The sequence below is a fragment of the Elephantulus edwardii genome, unplaced genomic scaffold (assembly GCF_000299155.1).
Source record: "Elephantulus edwardii isolate Elephantulus edwardi_28Jun2011 unplaced genomic scaffold, EleEdw1.0 scaffold00016, whole genome shotgun sequence".
NCBI lineage: Eukaryota > Metazoa > Chordata > Mammalia > Macroscelidea > Macroscelididae > Elephantulus > Elephantulus edwardii.
In genome coordinates, this window is record NW_006399766.1 from 11,095,314 (window position 1) to 11,113,678 (window position 18,365).

At 50.8% G+C, this 18,365-nt stretch overlaps 1 protein-coding gene across 1 annotated transcript; it reads right to left on the reverse strand.

The window, feature by feature from the left end:
* Positions 1-6,732: 6,732 nt before the first annotated feature.
* APLN (apelin) lies at positions 6,733-12,429 on the reverse strand. Its single transcript, XM_006881784.1, has 2 exons — positions 12,363-12,429; positions 6,733-6,899 (listed from the first exon to the last, which is right to left on the reverse strand). Exons 1-2 carry the CDS (start codon positions 12,427-12,429, stop codon positions 6,733-6,735), a joined length of 234 nt encoding a protein of 77 aa, XP_006881846.1.
* Between the last annotated feature and the right edge of the window lie 5,936 nt (positions 12,430-18,365).

The window sequence follows — 18,365 nt, forward strand, 5'->3', positions numbered from 1 at the left end:
CCACCCTTCGACCTCCTTGCCCCAGCACTTAAGGTCCAGAAATAGTTACGAGTCTTTTCTTTTCTTGACACTCTGATGTTTGGAAAAACACCTCCCCTCTGGCTCTCCACCACACCCACTTGCCAGTTGGTCATTCTGTGGTGATTTGGGTGTTGCTGTGATGCTGGAAGATATTCTACCAACATTTAAATGACCAGCAGGGCCACCCCATAAAGGCCAGCCAAGCTTCAGGACTAAGACAGACCAGGATGATACGTCTACCGATCTGCTCCACCAAAATTGTTGCTTTTGTTGTATGCTGTATGCTGTGAAGTCAGAACTGACTCAAAGCTGATCCTCCAGTGAGTTTTCAGAGGCTAGAAATCATATAAGAAGGAGAAGACTGTCCATCCTTCTCCCAAGGGGCACCCGGTGGATTTGAACCACCTGCCTTTGCATTGGCTGCACAACTCTTTACCCACTAGACCACCAGAGCAGCCAGTGAAAACCTTATGGATCATAACAGAACATTTGTCCATAGCATGCTGGAAAATGGAACCTCATGGTGGAAGGCACTCAACAAACACAGTGACCATGACCATGAAACTCAAGACTAATGATGGAAAAGATAGCTCAGGACCACCCAACCCCTCACTCTATTCTACATGGTTCATCATGAGTTGGAGAAAAATGGAAAAACAAGAACTGATTGTGCCGTGCTCTGGTGATGTAATCCATAGGGCGCTGCACTGCTAACCCAAAGTCTGCCTTCTGCGGCAGTTCAAAATCACCAGCTGCTCTGAAGGAGAAAGATGGGCAATCTCCTCTTGTGCTGTTTAGATAACTTCGGAAACCCACTGGAGAGTCAGTTATGACTCAGGATCGACTTGACAGCAATGAGTGAGTGAGCGATTGAACATATTTGGCCAAGCCGGCTCCAAATGGTGGTAATGCGTATGTCGTCCCTCGTCCCTCCTTTCGGTGTGGTGTGTAATTATTGTCCCAGGATGTCCTTCCTTTCAACCCCTACCCCCAGATGTCAGCCTCAGGCCCACCCATTAGTTTCCAGGTGCTTGAATATGCCCAGTGGATCCTAGTGTCTGCTTCTCCTGGTTTGTTGGTTTTTTTAAAAGAAAAGTTTTACTTTAATTGTGATTTTAATGAAAGTTTACAGAAAAGTTAGCTTTTCATTGACTCATTGTTGCACATTTCCCCTCCCCCCTCCCCCAGTTCACGTAAAACAATTTATGCTGGTTTACTTACAAAGTGTGCATACATTGTTTTTCATACCAGATCTTTCTCCTTTCCTTTACCCACCCCTCCCTCCACCCATCAAATTGAGCGAACCTATGATTAAGCCCTCCTCTCCTGTCCTCACCCCTCTGCTCCCACCTCCCCACCTTGGATCCTTGTACTTGTTCTACATTAAATGGTCTTATACAGTATTTGTCCTTATGAGACTGAGTTAGTTCACTTAGCATAAGACTTTTCACAGAGGAGGACATTCAGATAGCCAACAGACACATGAAGAAATGCTCCAGATCACTGGCAATAAGATAGACTCAAATCAAAACCACAGTGAGATACCATCTTACCCCAGTAGCAGTGGCAAAGTTTAGCAAGACAGCAAGCAATAAATATTAGAGAGGATGTGGCGAGATAGGAACACTTATACATCGTTGGTGGAACTGTAAAATGGTACAACCACTCTGGAAGGAAGTTTGATGCCTCCTCAAAAAGCTGAACATAGAAATTCCTTATGACCCAGCTTTGAATATCCCCTGAGAAAATGAGAACTGAGGCACAAACAGACTTGTACACCAAATGTTCATAGGAACATTATTCACCATCACAAGAACATGGAAACAGCCCAAACGTCCAGCCACAGTGGAATGGATTGAGAAATTATGGTATAGTCACGGAATGGAATGCTATGCAGCATGCAGGAACAATGATTTTGTAAATCACTACCTAACTTGGGGAGAACTTTTTATTAAACATTCATTCATTGTTGCATAATTACTTCCCTCTCCCCACTCCCCCAAGTTCTCTTTGTAATGTACCTCTTATTCTGGGCTCTTGTTGTATATATAATGTGTAATAATATATTTCTTTTAAAAATTCTTTCCTTCATCTGTTCCGATGCAATGTTCTTATGCTCTTCTCTTCCCAACCCCCTATGTCAGGCCTGTTTTACAACAGTGACACCATCCAGAACTTGGCCTTTTGTGACTGAGATATTTCACTCAGCATGATGTCTGCAGGGTCACCCATGTTGTGTAATGTTTTATGAGTCCCTTGATTTTCAGCACTGCACAGTATTCCATTGTGTGAATACACCATAGCTTTTGGAGAGATTGGAACCCTTATTCACTGCTGGTGGGAGTGTAAAATGGGGCAACCACTATGGAAAGCAGTATGGCAATTTCTCAAAAAGTTGCAAATAGAGATACCATTTGACCCAGCAATTCCACTACTGGAAATATACCCTAAAGAAACCAGAACTGTCATCCAAACAGATATATGCACACTCATGTTTATTGCTGCTTCTCCTCTCTTGTCCTCAACCATCGAGAGTCTCTATCATCCTTGAGCCATTGTAATGGAATGTTCTGGAGTCATCTAGGGTTCCCTGGTTCAATTGGTACATACTATGCCACCTTGAACTCCCAGCTTCTCCCCTACACTAATTGCAAATAACAAACACATTTGTTTTCCTTCTTTAGAGAGGGGTCCTTCTAGAAAGAATACCAGAGAGGCTGTATTCTAGAATTTGAAGTTAGATTCTAGGCTCAGTCTTCCCTTTTAACCTGGAGGGCCCAGTGGCTTCACCTCACTGGTCTAGTTTCCTCATCTGTAAACTGAGGGTAATGGGCTATATCACCCAGTGGTTAGGAGGACAAACCAAGTTAATATTTGCCAAGAGTTCTGAAAACCATTAAAAGGCTGCACATGTGTCATTTATGAGCCATATTAAGTTGTCCTGCACTGCCACCACCTCCTTCTCCTGGATGAATCTAGAACTTGGAGTGGGCGGGGGTGGGGATGTATGACTAGGGAAGTAAGATCAATCATTGCAATGCCAGGCCACTCAGAACCCCTTTGCCCCAAACCAGTTCTTCTGATGACTGGTTTGCCTAAGAGTCAAATCAGTAATTTTACACTAAGACATTTGGCACCAATTTTCCCAAGAGGCACTTGTAGCAGCAGACTGTATTTTAAATTACGATGCCAACCATTTGCAGCATTTAGTGACTGATAAAATTGTTTCGTATGCTTGTGGGTGACTTTTTTTTTACTTTATCTCCTATTGAATACTTTTATGACATTTTCCCCCCTCAAGCAAGTTTGTCTAAAAGGCCCTTTCTCTACAGTTGTGTATTTGTGGCACTAACTACTTGTCAAATCTATAGAATTTCCCACCAAGATTTATTGAATGAACCCTTTTTGATCACCCCTGTCTCTTTCTCGCAGGGTTTTGTTCCGCATTGTGCATGCCTGTGTATACCTAATGGGCTTATTAACCAAATTAGCATGTACCCACTGTTCCTTTCTGTTCCACAAGATATTGGCATTTTGACAAGCATGAAGAAGTGAGACAGATGGGGCCAAATTGTATTGAACTCTTGCATTTTATTTTTCAGGCTATCTCATTCATCAAGCACCTTGACTTTGTGAAACATGAAATGATACATACAAAGGCATCACTAAAGGTATTTATTGCTGGAAACATAACATTTTTCAAGAAAGGCAAACTGGCGAAAAAGTCCCAAAAGTGTTCAAAGGTAGATAAAATAGAAGATACAAAATGCTGTTTAGTAGAAACCCTATATCCAATGAGAACGCTCTCAAATCACCTTTTAAATTAACCATTAAGTAACACCTAAAAAAAAAATTAGGATGATCAAAGAGATGCCAGAAGATTCAAAGCAGGCTGAGTTGCATATTCACTGGGCATTGAACAGGGGGAATCCCTTTGTGCTTTGGTTGCAAATTGGTTTGAAGTCAGTGGACCTAGAACAGATTTTGGGGTATAGGCACTAGCCTCCTCACACACATGCAACACATGGGCCTGGGGACCACCGTGGACCTTAAGGGAAAGGAATGCCTCTCCTGAACTTGACCCCTCAAAGGATGGGCTAATTGTCAGCTTTGAACTCTTTTATTATAAAGACATATTTACACAGAACCATCTGTACAAACACAGGCAACACAATTCTGGGAAAGGGATAATTTCTTAAGGAAAGGGCCTTAATATCTTTGTATAAATTAGTATAAGAATCATACACACCACTTTAAATAAGACAGCCACCCAGTCCACCCATCATTCTCTCTCCTGACTTCCTCAGCCAGCCCTCTATTCCCTGCCTTCCCCATGGGGCTGGGCTTGGCTACAGGCTAATAAGGCACATGTGGGGAGAGGGGGGGGCAGGTGAAGATGGTCCAGCCCCTGGAGGGAGTGGCAGTGGCAGAAGAGACTTTCTGGACACTGGCCAGCAGCCCCCACTCTGAGCCAATTTCAGGGTGGGCTTTGGAGTAGCAGAGGTGGTGGCGGAGGCAGCAGCAGCAGCAGTAGCATTAGCAGCAGAAGAGGTAAGAGATTCATGGGGGAAGAGGAGAGACAAGTGTTGGGGGCTACTGTGGGACTTGGGGGACCCTGAGTACCCCTGCTCCCACCCATACTTAAGTGGGCATCAGGTTCTTGTCTCCCCTCTTCTCCCTCTTGGGAGGCAACTGAAGAGGAAGCCTGCCAATATACAGAGAGGCCACCTTCAGGCAGGGACCTTCATGGAAGGCGGGACTTTCGGGGATGGTGCCCTTCCAGCAGCACTTCCTGCCATCTTTCCTGCCTTCCTTCTTTTAGACCCACCCCCACCCCCTTACCAAAGGCAGGCCATTGGGAAGGAAAGGCTAGCCGATGACGATGACGCCAAGCTCCAGGGGCCAGGGAACAGATGCTATGGAGTCACCCTATCCCAGATCCCCATAGCCAGGCCTGTCCCACCCCTGATAAAGGACCTGGGGACAGCGGATGCTGCAGGGATAGTGGCAGGTAGCCTTTGCAGTCCAGATTGGGGAGCTGGGGAGGTCAGAGCAGCTCCATACCCACCATGGGGCAGTTCACAGCCAGTTTGTCTCTCCCCCCTCAGCAGAACCTCCGCCCAACCTGTGGAAAAAGGCACTTTTTTTCTTTTCTTTTTCTTTTTGGAAAGACATCAGCAAAAGGGAAGGGGACATGAAGATGTGGGAGTTGGGAGACTTGGGCCCTCATTCTGGCTCCACAGCGACCCTGAGGAGGTCATGCCCCCACCCAGGCCTCTGGCTTTGCAGGAGTGCATGAGGGGGTGGAGCAAAGTCATTGCCAAGGTTCCCTTGACCATGTTCCTGTTGGGTTTTGCTCCTAGGAGGGTATAGAGCTGTCTCAGGCCCAGACTCTCCCTTGCTGGGCTAGAGCTGGGACGAGCTGGAGGAGGTGGGGCAGGGAGAAAGTCAGGGTTAAGGTGACAAAGAAAGGGAACACAAGTGACAAAATACTGCCTAAACACAGGGGTGAGGATAAGGGCAGCCCAGCTTTTCCTCTCCTCCCATGCTTCACTGCTCCCATTCACCAGCACTCCAGCATCCCCCAGGGCACCGTCTCTGGTCCTCAGGTCCCCTAACTAGAGTCTCTTGCTGTTCATCTTTGTGTTTCTCTCCTGGAGCCTGGGCTGCAGGCTCCATGTGACACAACGGCTTGGGATGTGCTGGGACTCACTGAAAAAAAGGTGGTGTCCACTCAGAGCCCACGGAGGCCTCGAGGTGCAGTGGTTACATGCTTGGTTGCTAACCAAGGTGGGTTGAGAGTCCAGACCCACCATATGCTCCAAGGGAAAATCTGTGGTCGTCTGCTTCCATAAAAACTGGAAACGCTATATGGGACAGTTCTACTTTGTCCTTGTGAGTCAGAATTAACTCCACACCAATGGGTTTTTGACCATCCAGACACTGGCATATACGTGAGGAAGGAAGCCAGGCGAAAGATGGGGCCAAGTAGATGGGAGATGGCAGGATGAGAGTGTTTGGGAGGACCTGTGGGGCGGGGCAGTAAGACAGGTCTCCAAAGTCAATCCTGGAGGAGGAGGAAGATGGTTTGAACGGATCCGAGAGAGACACCACATTGTTTAGATGGGTGGGAAGAGCCGGGACCATCAGCAGCTAGAAGAGGTGCAAGCTGAGACTGAGCGACTGTGATGACTCCAGAGAAGCGAACCAATCTAGGGAGCAGAGACAAGTCCCAGGATGCCCGGCAGTCCTTCAATCCTGAAGGGACAGAAAGAAAGGGCTAAGTCACTGGTGTGGCCTCAGCCAAGGGAACCAGCTCAGGAAGGGGAAAGAGGCAGCCTTCATTTCCACTCCCGCACACCCGGAACCGGAAGCCCTGGCTTGGTGCCACCGCAGCTGGACTGCAGCCTGGGAGAAAGCAGGCCAGGCCTCAGGCCCTGGACTTGGCTCTTTCTGCTGCTGTCTTTGATTTCTCTCTCCTTGCCATAGGGCTGGGGCATCTGACTCTCAAGGAGTGAGGAGATGGGCCTGCTCCTCTGGGAAATGAAGAGAAAGGCCTCCCTGCTACCTCTAAGTCCCTGCATGGTGTATGCTGCAGGGACTGCTCAGTGGATGTGTCTGCCCAGTGACAAGGGCGCAGTATCACCCAGCATCTAGTCCGCACCCCTCTCATTCAGACCTGCCCACTGACCAGAGGCTCAAGTACCTGCTTCAGAAAGGCATGGGCCCCTTGTGGGAGAGGCGGGGCCGCTGGCGGCGGAACTTCCTCCGACCACCCTGCCAGGGCCCTGGTCCATTCCTCGCCCCTCTGGGCTGCACCAGGTGGCGGACAGTGCCTTCCTCCAGTCCATTCTGGTCCAAAGGTTGTATCAGGGGACCTGTGGGTGGGAGAGAGTGAGAGAATTTTACTGAAAAGGAACAAACAAGTCGAATCAGTCGCTGTTGAATGGAGTAAATCCTGGCTCATGGCGACCCCAGGTGCTCCAGGGCAGACCTGCTCCTCGGAATTTGCAAGGCTGTTAATTTTCAGGCAATCGCCAGCACGCCTGTCTTCCGGGGTATCTCTGGGTGGACTTCCTGGCTAGTAGCCAAGTGCATTAACCCTTCGTGCCACCCAGGGACTCCATGAGTGAGGGTCCCATTGCCTTCTTGTTGATTCTGGTTCACAGCGACCCCACTGGGCAGAGGCGAGCCAGCCCAAAGGGTTTCCCAGGGTTCCCTTTACAGAAGCTGACTGCCACCGCGTCCTCCCAGCTGGCGGATTTCAACTGTCAACTTTTTGGTTAGCAACTGCGTGCTTAGTCCACTGTACCAAAGTGGGCAGGAAGGCCACAGATGGCAGGCCCACAGTAGAGGAAAGTGTCTCCATGAGGTGGCGCTGCTCATAGTTTTTCAATCCTGATGAACAAACGGTGCCACCTGGGGCAAGCGGGGTGCACCACTCACATCCTGCAATGAATGGCTTTAACTGATGTCATGTCCTTTTGACAGTTACATCATGCTTCTGACTGGTACAAACGTGTTCTTTCTTTGGAGCACTGCTGGGGGGTGCCATTTGAGACATTCTGCCTGGACTTGTCTAGGGCACAGGATGCAGGCACTCTCGTGGCACTCCTGCCACCGACACACTTCCATTGTACACCACAGCGAGCATGCTCTCACGAACCATCACCCCGGTCCAGCAGTTACCTAGACCTTCGCCCACGTGCCTTCGCGACCTCTAAGTTTTTCTCTTTTGCTGAAGCATCATAACGCAAACGCTGAACCTGCTCGTGCACTTCTATCTTCTTTGTACAAGGTGACTCTCTGGTCGGCAGGTGAGAGGACAGCCTCCGAACCTACCGGCGTTAGGCTGGGCCCTATTCCCCAGGCCTGGACTTAACCAACTCATCACCATAGAGCTGATTTTGACTCATGGCAATCTATGTGTTCCAGTAGTGGAGCTGTGCTCCTCCATAGGATGGGCAGAAGGATGGGTGAGTAGGTGGCTAGGTAGGTAGATGGATGGATGGAGGAAGGATAGATGGCTGGGTGAATGGAAGGATGGGTAGATAAGTAGGTGTAAGTATCTGGGTGGATGGGTAGGTGGGTAGGTTAATGGATGCATGCATGGATGGATGGATGGATGGATGGATGGATGGATGGATAATTGACTTGGTAGGTGGATAGGTGGGTGGGTAAGTGAGTGAGCAGGTGGGTGGGTAGATGGATGAAAGTGAATGGTCACCTGCATGGCTTGGCAACAGGAAGGGATGCAGCTGGCACTTCTTCACTCATTGTCCTACTTCCTTTCTCTTCCAGAACAGATCCTGCCCTTCTATCCTGGATCTGATATTGATTCCCACCATCCCAATCTCAGCTTATTTCTATTCTGCCCTTTGGGGTGCCTCTTTCTGTCTGACCACATCTGGCTGAGAGTAGAAGCTTCCTGATACCCGACTGAGCCCTGACAATGGAGTCCAAGTGGGGTGAGCGTTCTTGGGCACAACGAGAGTGGCCTGCTTGCAGGGATCCTACCATCCAGCTGGCACTCTGGGGACAAGCTCTGATCACAGAAGGCAAGTGGAGTGGGTTGATGGGCCAGGGAAGAGGTTGGCCAGCAGAGAGAGGGCTTCAGAGGCCAGAGATCATGAATTGAGTCCCATGTCCATCCATGCAGGAGACCCTATCCTTAGCTCACACTTTCTGGAAGTCTCCCGCCACTTCACAGGGAAAAGATCAGACAGGCGGCTCCCATTAAGATTCATAGCCTTGGAAACTCCCAGAGGGTCACCAGGGGTCAGAATGGACAGCAATGGGTGAGCTGGTATTCTTTAAGGGGACAGACTGCCAAATCTTCCTCTCATGGAGCTCCTGGGTGGGCTCAGACTGCCAGCCTTTTCAGTTAGCTGTCAGGTGCTCAACCACTGTACCACGAGGGCTCCTGGGAAGCCCTAGGAAATGTAACTACTCACAGTATGTATTATATAATGTAAATACTACTGGATGGGGGAGGCGTAGGCACCAGGAGCCCGTGGAGATGGGGCAGAGATGGGCTGTTCGCTCCATATCCTCAGCACCCCAGAGGGAGACAAAAGCCAAGAAGGGGAATAGACAGGGAGGTTGAATGCCTGGCTGGGAAGCTCTAGATTCCAGGGCTGCAGAGAGCCACTCTGAGCCTCGGGATCCGTCTCCCTCAAGGCCTCAAGCCATTTCTTCACCAACTTCTCTTCTCTGGCTTCCTTGCCTTGGCCCGGGCCGCACCCAGCTGCCTGCCCCAACATCACTGAGCTTTCAGGAGGCCGGACTGCTATTGGGCCATTGGGCACCACGGGGCCTGGGCTTCTTGCAGAAGCCACTGAGAGTGGTTTGTGCCCAGTCAAGGAAAAGTGCTCCATGGGCCCTCTGACCAGGGCAGATCCATGCCAACATCGTGCACACCGGCCCATCCAACTTTCCAGAGGTCCTGGCATCTTGTCTCAACCGGCAGAGGCACATTGTCCTCCTCTTGGCCAGAAGTCTGCGGGTGCCCCTAGCACCCTGGTTCCGCCACCCACCTGTTTCTTAGGCCTGCTTCTAAGGCTGGTGCACCTAGAGATAAGCTGACACCTGAAACCCTGGCTTTCTGCTGTGCAAAGGGACAAATTAGAGGCTGTGCGCTCTCAACACGGTGCAGCTGGACGAAAGAGCTCCCCTTCCTTGGAAAGGGTGCCACCCCAGGGCTCGTCAGGATTTTCTTGCAGCATATTCACAACTTAAAGAATTGCAACCTTGGAGGGACTGGAGCCAGTCACTGCTCTTTGAAACACCATCTGCCAGGAAGCGACAGCATCTCCACACAGAAACCTCCCTCAGGTGGCAATGGGGATTTTTGCCCCCAGCAACTTGAGTGTCAAACTGGCCAAAGCACAAAGAACTACGTGCGACTTTTCAGGAACCCGCTGGCCTCTCCAGGAATGATGCGCTACACCTGTTTGGCCGTCTGCGGTCTGGCCTGCCTTGTGATCACCACCGTTAAATCTCCAACGTGCACTCTGGTGGGACTCACGTGGGCTGTGCTGGGACCTCATGTGTCTCTGGGACGAGGCAGGCGTCCTCACTTTCTGTGCCCAGCACCCCTGCCGGGTGCCCTGAGCCGCTCTCTCATGCCAACTCTGCTCACTCGGGCAGCTTGGCTCTCTATTGCACTTGGCCCAGCCCTCTGCTGGCCCGGAGGCCAAGCTCAGGTTACATGGGAATGCAGCAATTGGGGATGAAATGGGGAGGCCCCCTCCCTGAGCAGGACGGAGTACAGCAAGCTCGTCCCATCCTATGGATGACTACAGGCTTCAAGCTGGAGCTGGAGAGGAGAGGACGGGCATTGGGGGGTGGGGGTTGGAGGTGCTCAGACAAAGACCAAGGGACACTTGGCCTCAGGCCCAGCAGCTCACAGACTCAGAAGAGCAAAGTGTGTCCCAGGTCAGGAGGAAGCAGCAGAGCGCTAGGGCAGGCGTGCACTCCTAGTCTGGTTGGAGCATGGAGTGGAAGAAGCATGTTTTGAGGCCTGGACCTCTGGTTGGGGACAGCATTCCAGCCAGGGACAAGGACAAAGTGCTTCTGGGGTTCCCCCTCTAACTTAGGACAAGAGGAAGGAGAAGCAGGACTTGAGGGACCCCCAACCAGGAAGGTGCCTGTCCCCCAACTCCAGGAGTGGCTGTGGTGGTGGAAACCTTGGAAATTTCCAGTGCTCTACTTAGGCAGAGTATGTAAGCAAGGAATTTATGCTAATCAGGGTGTATGGGGGACAGGTAACTAAATGAGTGGAGGGGGGATGAAAACAAGAATTAGCAGGCTGAGAACAGACACAGCCTGACCAGCTTTCCTCCCCATGAAATAAATTCTTGCCTTTCCTGGTGTTGCCTAGTGACTGGATTGTGACAAGCAGGGGTCAAGTGGTAGTCTTGGGGGGGGCAAGGCCCCCCAGGTAGCCCTTGGGGAGAGCATTCATGTGCAAATGGAGATGCCTCAGCTCCTCCTGGATGGGGGGGGCGCTCTGTGTGTTCACTTTCTTCCCTGAAGGCACCATCCATCAGGTACCTCTTTGCTAAGTGGTACCGAGTGGGTGTTTTGCAAGCTACAGTGGGTGGGAGGCTTCTGGAGCACGCTGGCTCAAGTGAAGTCCTTCCTCCAGCATGTTCACTTGCTTTCTGCTGGTGCCTGCCTGATGGGAATTCACGAAGGAGCTAGCTTACCCAGTGCTTAGTTCCTGAAGAACAGGGCCACCTGAGACAATGAGGTGCCAGCCTCCAACCAACACACCTTACTGAAAAGTCACAGTGCTCCTGGTGCCAGGGCAGTGCCAAAAGACAGGAACAGAGAATGGGGGCCACCTACAAAGAGAGGGTGATGGAACCCAACCCACGGAATCCCTCTGAGGCGCTGAGGCTGCAAGCCATCCTTCTGTTCTGGAGGATCTGGGGCCCGGTGGAGCCCTGACTCTTTCCTCTAGGAACTCTGTCCTGCCTTCTCCTTTCCTCCCTGTGACTCCTGAGCTGGCATCAGCCCACCTCGGCTTGGATTCCCTTTCTGTGCTGCCAGGCAAGCAAGCAGCAGTGACAGCCAGATCACAGGACAGTGGCAGCTGGAGGTGGGAGCTGACAGCCCCAGGAGACACTGACACACAGAAGACACACGGGCTGGGGCTGCTGGGGACCCGGATTGGGTCTTGTAAGGGAACACCAGAGCCAGAGTACGGGCAGGTGGGAGGCATGGTGCAGGTAGGGGACAGGGACTTCCCCTGAGCTGCATAGAGGTGTCCTGGCCCTAAGGTCTCCCATGCTGGCATCTTGCATGTGAGAGGCCAGAGTCAGAGATTGAAGAGCCCAGGGTTGGGGTTAGTGGGAGCTTCAGGAAGGCCTCTTGTGTGGGACGTTGGGTTAACGGAGGTGAACCCCAGCTGGCCTGGCTCTGGCCTATGCAACAAGTGTCACGTCTGCATTTTGGCACAGCATCTTAAGTGGCACGCGCCCATGGACCGGCCAGCGGCCCCTGCAAACTTCTACCGTGCGAGCCCAGCCCACCTGGCTTCAATTCTCTCCATTGAACTCCGAGGGGCGCAGGGCACACAGGGCAGCCCTGAGCTCCTGGTCTGCAAGGGCGGCCAGGTGGGATGAGGCAGATCAGGTGATGCCGGGCAGGACAGGTGATGCCCGCGACCGGCTGAGCCCGGGAGGAAGCAGTGCCCGCAGCGCCGGGCTGGTCCGGGTGCCTCATCTGTCAGACAGCGGCGTGTAGCTGCTATAGCCCGGCTCGTGTTGCCAGGAGGCTGGACGGGGGCAGCGCACAAAGTGGTGAGGCCACGAGGGGCACGGGCGCGCACTCACCTCCACACACCGAGGTCAGGGCGAGCCAGAGCAGCAGGAGCGCCTGCACGCACCGCCGCAGGTCCATGCTGCCAATCGCGGGCCGCCGGCGCGTCGGGGCGGGCAGGGCGCAGAGTCGGGCGCGAGCCGCCGGCTGGGTGCCGAGTTTGTGGCTCCGGCCTGGGGGAGCGCGCGCCGGGCCGAGGGAGTGCGCGCCGGGGCCGCGTAGCCCGCTGCGCTCCCGCCCCTGCGGCTGCTCTCTCCTGCCGCAGGCAGCACCGCGAAGCTGGCTCGGAGGCGCGGGGCGGGCACGTTCCAAGGGCCGTGCTGCTCTGCTCGCCGCTGCACCAACTGCCCGCGGCCCAGGCTACCAGCGCGAGTGCTCCCGCTCACTCCGGGGGCCGCATTTTGTAGCGGGTGGCTTGGCCGCGCGCCCACTTGATCATGTGGTCATCGGGAGGGTTGGCGGGGGGGTGGGGGGGAGGCAGGAAGCGCGCGCCTCCCGCACCGCCCCCCGACCGGCATGCACGCGGCCGCCCAGCCGGGGCGCCAGCGGGAGAGACCCGAGGTGGCTTCTCCACAAAGACTTTGCAAGGCCGCTCCCCGGACAATGCCTGCCTGGCTGAGGGCCAGAGGGCTGGCTGAGACTTGAGGGTTTCAAACACAGGAAGCGTTTGGGGGGGGGGGGGGGGGGGGGGGGGGGGCGCGGTGGATGGGCACACTTAACCCTTTCTCACTTCACTTCCTCAACAGATGTTAGGAAACTTAGGCGCTCAAGGAAGGACCAACCCATCCCTGATGGTCCTCCACCCACCAACCCACCTCCCCCTCTGACCCCTGAGCTGCTGTCACATTCTGGCCGCATCTTCACCTGGGTTTTGGATTGGGGAAACTTCGTAGTCTTGTGGCCACGGCTTGATTTAATTACTCAGCACCCCCATTTCTCCCACTATCTGTGGCCTCCTGCGGAAATGCCTCCAGTCCACCGCTTTCTTACCCCAGCGCCTCAATCCCATCTCTCCCAGAAGCCTTTCCAGGATAAGTTACCCAGGTGCGGCTTTCCCGCTCTGGTCCCTTTTGCTGTTGTGAAGTGCATCCGTTCTTGTTCCCCCTAATCGTGGTGGGAGGTGACTGCCCATCTCTAAAGTCAAGGCTGGATGGCTCTTCCCCACGTTTGGGATACCCCTTTGTAAACGGGTCCTGAAGGGATTTGCTTCTGGATACCTATCCCAGACTAGATGGTTAACCAGAGTGCTGAAGGCACTGTGGTGGTGGTGGTGATGCTAGATGCCCTGGAGCTCCCTCCTGCTCATAGTGACAGGGAACACTGCCCAGTGCTGCAGTATCCTCACAGCCGTGCAGGAGTGCGTTGCTGCAGTCACTGTACCATTCCATCCCCAGGAGGGCCTTCCTCTTTTTTTGCGGACCTTCTGCTTTTCCAAACATGATGTCTTTCTCTTAGACATGTAGCCCCTCTTGATAGCATGCCCAAAGTGTGTGAAACGTAGGAGCTAGGAACACTATAAGATGCTGTGTTCTCGCTTCTCTGGCTTCCTTCAAAGTCCCTAATGTCATGCTCTGCACATAGGTGTCACTCAACATATGTGAAAAGACAACAATGCAAGGTATTTCCTCTATTCAGTTAACCAGGCAATTTGCTTGACATGCAAATCCAAATTGACACAAAAGATACACTGGACAGTGTTTATGTGAGAGATCATGGTATGTATACTTTTTTGAGTGTTAAAAAATCAGGTACAGAATATTTTTTTAATTGTATGTTTCCTTTAACCAGAATTGTTAATTCCACCAGAGCGGGACCTTTGTGCATTTTTTTCATACTCTGTCAACTCAAAGGCTTGTGGTTCGAATCCACCAGCTACTCAGCAGGAGAAAGATGGGCAGTCTCTTCCTGTGTGATTTACAGCTTCTTAAAACCCACTCCTTTTCAGAGGATCAGCTATGAGTCGGTTCCAACCTGATGGTACACAACGGCAACAACATATCCCCAGTAAACATAGATCAGTAACTGGGACATGGTTTCACTCACTGCCATTGAGTCAGTTTCCATTAATAACAACCTGCCAGCTAGTTTCTGAGGCTAGAAATCAAGAGGAGATTGCCCATCTTTCTCCCTCAGAGCCATTGGTGGATTCATACCACCAACCACCAACATGCAACTTGCTATGGGCCATGCCACTGGACATGGTAGTAAATATCTCTGGATATACTAATGAGCTTTTTAAGAACATCCCTATTACCTACACCAAGATAGTGGGAAGAGAATAAAATAGGGTTCTGGCTGTAGTCTATAGCTCTATTGGCTGTAGGAATGTAGGGGAAAGGCGGTGGGTCTGCGTGGCATGAGAACATTCTCCCTGTCCTGTTCTCCTGGAAGGAGGAGGAGAAACACCAAGCCTTTGGTCTCAATCCTCACCACCTTGTAGGGCCCTATCCTCAAACCTAAATTTACTGTATCTCATGGTGGTGTTGGTGTTGCGTGGCCTTGACTTGATTACAATTCATAGAGTCACTGTGAACCTGAACGCTGCCCTAACCTGCATCATCCTCACCATTTCGGATATGTTCCTTGTTACAGTCACTGTGTCAATCCATCCTGTTAAGATCTTCTTCTCTTTCTTCGACCCTCCACCTTGCCCAATGACGTCCTTCTCAAAGGACTGACCCCTCCAAATGACAAACATACCCAGAGTATGTGAGAAGACAGAGATTTCCCCATCCCTGCCTCTAAGGAGCATCCTAGTTGTACATGGTGAGGATAAGGAAAAGACCCTGGTGATGGACTATTTCATGTGTCAGGCTGTGAACCGAGAGGTCAGAAGTGGGAATCCGTCAGCTGCTCACCAGGAGAAAGCTAGGCAGCTTTCTTCAGTAGAGATTTAACAGCCTCAAAATGAAAGGGAGAGAGAGTCACTATGGGTTGGGATTGACTCGTGGGCAATGGGTATAGGTGAAGATGACAATCACTTTTTCAGGGTGGCTATGGTATTATATGAGATAAGTTCCCTGAAGATTCTATGAAACTGGAATAAGCCCTTGCAGGATCATTAATTTGGAACAGTGCTTCTTCAACTCCTGGTAAAGCGAGTTCATACTCAAATAAGCACCACTCAATGGAGAAGAGTACGGACTATTTCCTAGACTGGCGAAAGAACAAATATGCCTTGGACAAAGAGCAACCAGGGTTGGAGGCAAGGAGGGTGAAACTCCATCTCACATCATTCTGGCTTGTTGTTAGGAGGGGCTGGTTCCTGGGAAAAGATGTCATTCTTCAGAAGGTAGAGGGTCAGTGAAGGAGGGGGAGGTCTAGGTCTGATGGACTGACAGTGATTGAAGCAACAGGTCAAGTGTATCAGAGATAATGAGGGTAGAACAGGATAGGTATCATACTCAATTCAGCTGCACCTAACAACTCTGATAATAAGGTTAACAGAGTCGTCCTATTTGATTGCTCTTTTATTGTTGTTGTTGTTATGTGCCTTTGCATCACCTGTGACTCATAGTGACCCTCTGTACAATAGCTTCGAACCCTTCTCTATCCTGAACCAGTCTCACTGTCCAATACACCTACTCTCATGACCACAGTTACTGTGTCAATCCATATCATCCAGAGTCTTCCTCTCCAAGGACTCCTAGCCATGTGCCCAAAGTGTGTGAGACAGAGCTCCAAAATCCTTGCTCCCAGGGAGCAGCTTGGTTTTACTCTCTTCAGGATAGAAGTGGTAGATCTCTTGGCGGTCCATGGTATGTTCAATACTCTTCTCCAGCACCACACCTCAAAGGCATCAGGTCTTCTTTTGTCATCCTTAGTCATTGTCCAGCTCTCTGATTCATAGCAAGTGATTGCCAGGATCAGTAATAGCAAGTAATTGCCTGGATCAGGCTCACCATAGTCTCCATATTGCTCCTTTGTGAAGGTGTTTATGAGCTACCCAATATAGTAGCTAGTGTTGTTGGGAACCCATCAAGTCACTTACAACTCAGAGCAACCCCGTGTGACATGGTAGAACTTCCCTTTCAGGCTTTCTTGGCTCCAATTTTTGAGGGAGCAGATCATCAGGACTTTCTCCCAGGAAGCCACAGGGTGGATTTAACTGTTTGTGCCCCTGAGGCTCCATTAGCAAGGTGTGTGCGGACTGTTTGTGAAGCGGTGTATAGCTGTACAGTTGTGCTAGTAAACACATTTAAAAGAATTAATTCTCTTAGTCACAATGGGCACATTTCAGTGTTTACCAACCGTATGTAATAGGCCACCTAAATAGCACAGAATAGAACCCTTCACACATTGCAGACATTTCTATTAGGAAACACTGGGCCAGAACATCATGCTTGTGCTGTCTTCTTCTAGAATCCTCTTTCTCACCTTACCTGGTGTTTAAATGCACAAGATAAGTGGGGAAGCCTCCAAATGCAAACCAAATGCAAAGGAAAGTCAAACAACATTCAAAAAATAGAAATCAATCACACAAAACAAGATTCTGAAAGCTCATCGCTTGGGGGAATAATTTTTAAAATGATTTGGTCTTGTTACTGAGATCATACACTACAGAACACACTCCAATCCCACATTATCTACATGCCCAATTCAGCAACATTGATTACATTCATGCTTTTCAATTGCCTCTTTTGCATGTGAAAGCTGGGGGGATGAATAAGGAAACCCCAAGAAGACTGGTGCCCTTGAATTGTAGCATTGAGGAGAATATTGAGGCTCCCGTGGACTGGCAAAAGAACATACACATCTGTCTTGGCAGAAGTGCAGCCAGAATGCTCCTTAAAAGTGACGGTGGGGAGACACTGTCACATACTTTGATCATGTTATTACAAGGGGTCAGGTCCCTGGGGAAGGACGTCATGGTTAGTAGAGAGTCAACCAAAAAGTGGAGGACAATCAGTGAGATGGGATGACACAGTGACTACAGCTATGGGCTTAAGCTGAGGAGAGGCTGTGAGGATAGTCAGTACACAGGGCAGCGATGAAGGGGGGCCAGATTATTGGCACCTAGCCAGGCTGCTCCTTGGAGGCAAGGATTCTGAAGCTCTGTCTGACATACTTTGGACATGTTGCCAGGCGGGACCAGTTCTTGGAGGGATGTCATGCTTGGAAGGGTGGAGGGACAGCACAGGAGCGGAAGACCCTCTATGTGATGGATTGATTCAGTGACTGGGGAAATGGGGGTAGGTGTGTCAGAGATGGTGAGGTTGGCACAGGACAGAGCAGAGTTTAGGGCTGTTGTACATAGGGTCGCTATGAGTCGCAGGCGACTTGACAGCACATAACAACAACATTATAGTTCCTACATTGAAAGTATTTAGCACAGTTTCTATCCCACCCAAATCCAGAATTCAAACTTGTTGCCATGAATCAATTCCATCCAACACATCCTGCCTTGTAGGACAGAGAACTGCCATAGGATTTTCCCCTTGGTTGTAATCTTTACAGAAGCTGACAGCTACATCTTTCTCCTGGTGGATTTTGGACTGCTGCCATTTTGGCTAACAGCCAATCTCTTAAGCACTGAGCCACCAGGGCACCTTCCCAGCCCACAGTAAGTACTTTGTCAATGTTAATTTTCCCTTCTTCTTTTCCTGCTCTCTTTCTGCCTTTGGTTATGTCGTCTAGCCTCCTGGGAGTGATCAGAAAGGAAAGGTCTCTCTAGCTTTCCCTGCCCCATTCCTATCAGTCTTCTTAATCAGTTGTCATGGAGTCCAATCTAAGTCATGGAGACTCCAAGTGACTCCACGTGTCAGAGTAGAGCTGTGCTCCATAGGGCTTTCGGTGGCTGATTTTTCTGAAGTAAATCGCCAGGCCTTTCTTCCAAGGCACTCTGGGTGAGCTCGATCCACTAACCATTAGCAGTTGAGCATGTCAGCTGTTTGCACCATCCATCTTCTCTTTGTTGTTAGGTACCCCAGAGGTGGTTCCAACGCACAGGTAGAACAGATAAAAACCCTGTCTGATCCTGCATCATCCTCACAATCTCTTTAGGGCTTAAACACTTT

Bases quoted from the DNA above. Each gene is read 5' to 3' on its own strand.
- APLN (XM_006881784.1), bottom strand. From the start codon at position 12,429: ATGGACCTGCGGCGGTGCGTGCAGGCGCTCCTGCTGCTCTGGCTCGCC. The intron at 6,900-12,362 runs GTGAGTGCGCGC...TCCCACCCACAG, and splicing joins CCTGACCTCGGTGTGTGGAG to GTCCCCTGATACAACCTTTG.